Raw genomic sequence first — 6,000 nt, forward strand, 5'->3', positions numbered from 1 at the left:
GCACACAAGTCACTCCAGGTCAACAGAACATTACGTGTTTCTGTAGAACTGAAGTTAGCATCCTCCTGGTTCTGTCCTCAAAAGGCTTCTGAGATTTATGGATTTCTGATTGTCGCTCAGTTCAAAGGCCATCAAAAGTTTTGGTTCTGCGATCATTCGTCTGGTTCAGACTTCTTAAATGTCTTTCCACTTTTCTCTCTTTTAAAATGATCGAAAAACTGAATATCTTTGTTATGTGAATTACTTTTATTTATGGTTAACTGCTGATCGTGTTCATTGCTGATTAATCTGCCAAGTATTTTCTTGATTCACTAATTAGTATTTTGGTCCCTCAGACGTCGTGTTCTGTCCACAACAAAGATTTTCAGTTTACGAAAGAAACCAGAAAATATTCACATTTACCCAGCTGGAGAAGAATCTTTTATTTCTTAAAGAATTACTCAAACCGATTAACTGATGATCAGAAATACCTGATTAACTTAACAACTAATATGTTAGTGGTTATTCATATTTAATATATATCACCTAAACTTTGCGGTCAGGTCAGACTGCAGCTCATGAGAAACTCACAAGTTTACACAAAACATTCTAGTTGTAATTTTATAGGTTATATAGGTTTTGTTTTATATTAAACTTATAAATACACTTTAATTTTTTGCGATGTTTCTTTAAAAGCTGTTTTCAAACATAGAAACATGTAACAGAGGCAGAATACAGTTTTACTATAAGCTTCACTGTTTCAAATGAAAAAATATTGAGAATTTAATGACTAAATTAACTCGAGCATATTTTTCTGCATCATCATCTCTAAAATATCAGAAGATAATATCAGTCGAGCTCAAACAACAAACTCAACTCTGGTTCAGATATTCAACAGATAACTGAAATCCTGAGAGCTTCTTTTATATCAGTTTATGAATGTTTGGCTTTGTGGGTTTTTTTTGTTTTAATCTTCTTTTTTGCTGTTTTTGTCTTTGGCTCAAACAGAAAGTGATATTAAAACTTCACTTCAGGCTCAGAGAACGTGTGACGGCCATTTGTTTTTGATTGATTCTCTAAGAATTCAATAAGATAAATTAACTAGAATAAAACAAAAGGTTTACATGTGGGCCAACATAAAGACAGACACCGATCAATTAGATCAAGTATTTGACCTAGATGGGTTTTTTAATTTGCTACAATTTTAATTGTTCTGTATTTTTCTGACTTATATGTGATTTAAGGCTAATATATATATATATATGTGTTTCTTAAAAACAGAGTGTACATGTGGGACTCCAGGTCAGGAACATAAAGAGCAGATATTAACAGACAGATGTTATTTTATCATTTAATCACTTTATTTTTATTTCACTTCTTGTCTTATTCTCTCTCATACAGAGATATTAAAACCTCACTGGGACCTAATGAGGGTCAGTTTTTATAGTTATTGACATTAAACGGATGAAGTGATCGATCCGATGACAGTATTGATCAGTGAACTTGAGCCGGCTCCAGGGGCTCAGTGGAGGTTCTGGTGAGACTGTGGGAGTTAAAACATAATGACTCAGTATAATTAGGTTGCTGTTAACTCTCAACACTGTGACTCTGACACAGTTTCTCAGTGTTTCAGTGGAGTACAGTGCAGTAGTGTGTCTGTGTGCCGGCACTGTGTGTGTGAACAGTCCGGCTGTGAGCAGGAACGCTGCTGTTGTAAATATTTCATTAATATTAGAGTTTATTTTTAGTTGGGCTCGCCTCCAGACAAGGTGCCCCACATACAACTTGGTTAGCAGCGGCGGCGGCTAACCGGCTAGCCCCCTACTTTAACTCACTTTACCTGCCCTGGCACGGCACGGCACGGCTCGGTGAGGCCGGGATAAGCCGTGTGGGGGGAGTTAGTGTCGAGTTGTGAGTGTGTTTCAGTGAGTTTGTGTCGCTGTTGTGTGTCTTTGTGCGGGGCTGCAGTTGGACTTTTCTCCCAGCAGGCAGCCGTTAGCCGAGCTAGCTTGCTAGTTGATACGTTGGAGTGCGAGCGGCTTACCTTTCTTCCTGACTGGCATGGTCTGGTCTGGCTCGGCTCGGCTCGGTTTGGAGCTAGTTCCGTGTTAGCCACATACACTCCCCACACACAGGGCGGTTTTTATCGATTATCCCTCCAGTCAAAGCCCGCTGTCAGCGCTCCAAGTCCGGGCTGAAGAAAAATCCCTCCACGACGACACCAAGTTCCCTCCGAGCCAAACAACCGTCAAACTAACTGTCAGAGAAACTGACACGGCAACGGAAATAACCGCCGCAGGTCTCCGGGGGACACGGACACTCACAGCCGGGAGTCCCGCTTCAAAGTACCGCCGCAGAGAGCGAGCAGGGTCCGGCGACGAGCTCCGTGCTTCACCGACTCTCCGTGCTGTGCTCCCCCCGCCAGAGAGGCTCGCTGCCCCGGCGTGCACCGCGCAGGCTGACCGGCGCTAGAAAGTGGAGCTGTCGCCTTCACCGCCAAACTCCATGAGACAAACAGTGCGTGTCCGTGCGGTGCATGCGTGAGCTGCCCGCTGCTGCTGCTGCGGTGCAGGGAAACGATCCGCCCCGCAGCTCTGATGCTTCTCCCGCAAATAAACTAAACTTCAGTCCAGCCTGGTGTCACACCTCAGCCCAGCCCTCCCGCACGGTGGACCCGCACTGCACGCACACTTATTATTATTCCCCGCACAGCCTGCCTGGTGCATTCGTGTCAAACTTCTCTCAGTGTAAATCCCTCCTCTCTTTTTCTCGCACTTCCTCTTTTTTCCTCCTTCTCCTCTTTTCTTCCTCTACTTCCTCCTCCCCCTCCTCCTCCTCCTCCTCCTCCCCAGGTCGACAAATTCCAAACTTTCCTCCAAAATGGCGTCTGGCAGAGCTGGAAATGTTGAACCATGTGATTTCCAGGAGCGCCCAATCATACAGCTCACCTACAAGGAGAGAGGAGAGGAGAGGAGAGGAGAGGAGGAGGGTCAGGGAGGAGGAGGAAGAGCAAAAGTTTGAGGAGGAGAGGAGAGAAGGAGACAGGAGGAAAGGAAACAGGAGGAAAGGAGAGGAGATGAAAGGAAGAAAAGCTTCCTTTCCTCAGCTCCTCTCTCATCTCCTTTCAAGGAAAGGAAAGGAGAACAGAGGAAAGGAAGGTAAGGAAAGGAGATGGAAAGAAAGGAAAGGAGGTGAGAGGAGGTGAAAGTTTGATTCAAAGAAAATGGACTTAAAGAAAGTAAAGAGGAGAGGTGGAAAAGATGTGAAACTAGACTGAAAAGGGAGGAAGAGGATGAGTAGGAGGGGGAGGAAGATGAACTGAAGGGTGAAATATGTGATTAAATAGATTAACGAAGAGGACAGATGATGAAGAAGAAGAAGAGGAAGAGGAAGAAGAAGAGAGGATTAGAGCAGAGCTGAGTGATTAATCGATTAATCTCAGAGTCTGTGATTAATTACTACATTTAGAACATTTTATTAATTTCACACGATCATTTCTTTATGTAAGTTGATTACAGTATTTAGATGCATCTCAGTCTCAGAGATAATTTCCAGAAATGTGCTTTAATTTAACTTCTTTATTTGTCTAATTATTATTTCATTTATAACACTTAATAACATGACTTTTGTGATAATTGATTGTTATATATGTTCTTACGTTTGCACCGTCATCAGAGCTGTGCAGGTCTTCAGCTGTCTGTGGGGAGAAAACACACAGTTACATGTTAAATTCAACCTGAAGAAAAGTTTAAATCTGTGGTTTTGCAGAAACATCTTTGTATTCTGTTAATGGATCAATAATTCATTTTTCATTTGTATTAATCCTCTTTGTTTAATCACCCATTAAGATATAGAATAATGATTGACCTTATAATTTAAACTGATTGTATATAAATGTATTAATGTCTATTTTTATTGTAGATTTATTAATGAATGAAGATCTTTATTTCTGTGACTCGTCTCGTCCTCCAACAAACAAACGTCTTTGTTTGTGTCACGTTAGATAAAACAACAGAGACAAAGTGTTTTGTGTGATTAATATGTATTTTAATGCTCTCAGAGAACATAAATGAGCTAACAGATGATTCTGCTTCCTGTCTGATGAGACGCTGTTACCTGGAGCAGGTGCTGTCAGAGAGGTCAGAGGTCAGCCGGCTCCTTTGGTCCTGATGAAGATGAAACGGGCTCCTCCTCTTCCTCCTCTTTGTCTCTCGCCGTCTCTCATGTCGTCTCTCATGTGCTGATGCAAACCACTCGCAGCTCTGGCCCAGATTAAAGCCAGCAGCTCCGGTGAAAGGAGGAGGCCTTTATTTTTAGACGGTCATGTTTAATGAATGACCTCGCCTTGAGTCTCGGCTCGTGGCGGTGAAGTCGAGGAGGAGAGGTCTGCTCGCTCTCACGCCATCGGCCTCCTCCTGACAGCCACACCGGACACATTCACCTCAGGTGTGATGAGACAGAAGGATCTCCGGGGTCGAGAGGTGCTGCTGACGGCTGATCAACGCGTTTGATAAGACATCTATATTTTTATTCTTCTTTCACAGCAAGTGAAACTGAATTTAATCCAAGATGGACACCTCACGCTGCAGTTTCACCAGATACATTCAGCAAAGATCAGATCATTTTGTAGCTGTTAACAAGTGAAATAAAGATCACAAACTGATCTGAAGAGACGTCATTAACTCCCTTTATTAAGATGAAGTCTTCACTGTTCCACATCTTATGGAACTTGTTGAAAGCAACAACACTGTTCCTTAAAAACTGATTTTAAAGTGTGGATCGTGTGTTTTTACAGGTCGAGATCAGCGTCAGAAAACAGAGCTGAACTTTCCACAGCTTCTGATTTCTGTGTTTGTTGTGACGACACGTTTCTGATGTTTTATCACAACATGGATCATTTTCATCACACCTGCATGAAGAACTGGAGCTTCTGTTCTCAGGTGTTTTCAGGAGCCGTTTACTTCTTTGACAGGATGTGAAACAGGCTCATTAGTTTCACTGATGAGAGTTAGACGTTCACATGTTCCCGTCTGTTCCAGTATGACGCTACAGCCAGCTGTTAGCAGTTAGCATCGTTTATATCGCTCAAACACAGAATTCACCTGCTGACTAAAATTAAGTTCATTAAACATCATCAATTTTACTTCAGACACTGTGAGTGATTAAAAACATCTTTCTGTCACTTCAGATTAGGATTACTCTGTTTGTGTTTATGTTGTCAGTAAATGTGATGTTGTGTGATGTAAGTAAGAGACAGACTGACCGCATTAATGCTGATGAGTGTCTGAGCTGTGCGTGTGTGTGTGTGTGTGTGTGTGTGTGTGTGTGTGTGTGTGTGTCACACACTCCGGCTGCCAAAGTCCAGATTTATGCCAAGATTAATTATGAGCATGTTGTCCAGATCGGGATGAAAACTGACATGACATGTGCAGTAATCACATCACAGCGTCAGACAGCAGCGCTCAGGCCCGGTCCACTCACTGCTGGTTCTGATGCAGATGGACCATAAATCCTGCTGTCAGTGGTGTTTCTGCTGAGCGGTCGTGTTGTTGGTGACATGTTAAAGGAATTTTAGAGGGAAAAAATTACATACATTTGAACAGTTTCCAAAAAAAGGCCTTAAAACAGGAAATACACTAAATATTGTTTTATTTGAAATCTCGTTGGTTAAACGATGTGTCAATCATTTGGTGGCTCAGAGGGGCGGGGCCAGAGACCTCTCTGTGTGATCACTCATTGGCTGTTGCAAGCCACATTTTTAGATTATTTAATTTTGTTTTTATCTATATTTTATAGACATTGTATTTTTTGTTCAGGGAGATTCTTTCTTTTATTTTACGACACAAGGTTGAATGATGAAATGGGAGTTGATGCGACACAAACACAGAACATACAGTAAATAGAGCTATTTATGTTATAAACTGTACATACACACAGCAAATCACAGTGTTTGTTTACACTAACATATAACTACCTGGTTTCATGACGTCATTTTAAAGTGTTACCATCATCTGTCGGCTC

General features: G+C 42.0%; 1 protein-coding gene across 17 annotated transcripts in view; it reads right to left on the minus strand.

The window, feature by feature from the left end:
* The window catches only part of dlg1b (discs large MAGUK scaffold protein 1b), a 94,667-nt gene extending 91,828 nt beyond the window's left edge, over positions 1 to 2,839 (minus strand). For 6 of the 17 annotated variants that reach the window (XM_030403618.1, XM_030403617.1, XM_030403614.1 and 3 more), the window contains exon 1: positions 2,024 to 2,835. In XM_030403618.1, coding sequence (XP_030259478.1) covers positions 2,024 to 2,042 — 19 coding nt within the window. In that variant the 5' untranslated portion in view covers positions 2,043 to 2,835. Of the gene's footprint in view, positions 1 to 2,023 lie in introns of all 17 variants that reach the window. The other 11 variants (XM_030403607.1, XM_030403612.1, XM_030403610.1 and 8 more) reach the window with 7 other exon arrangements.
* Between the last annotated feature and the right edge of the window lie 3,161 nt (positions 2,840 to 6,000).

This window comes from Sparus aurata, chromosome 21, assembly GCF_900880675.1.
Source record: "Sparus aurata chromosome 21, fSpaAur1.1, whole genome shotgun sequence".
Taxonomy (NCBI): Eukaryota; Metazoa; Chordata; class Actinopteri; order Spariformes; family Sparidae; genus Sparus; species Sparus aurata.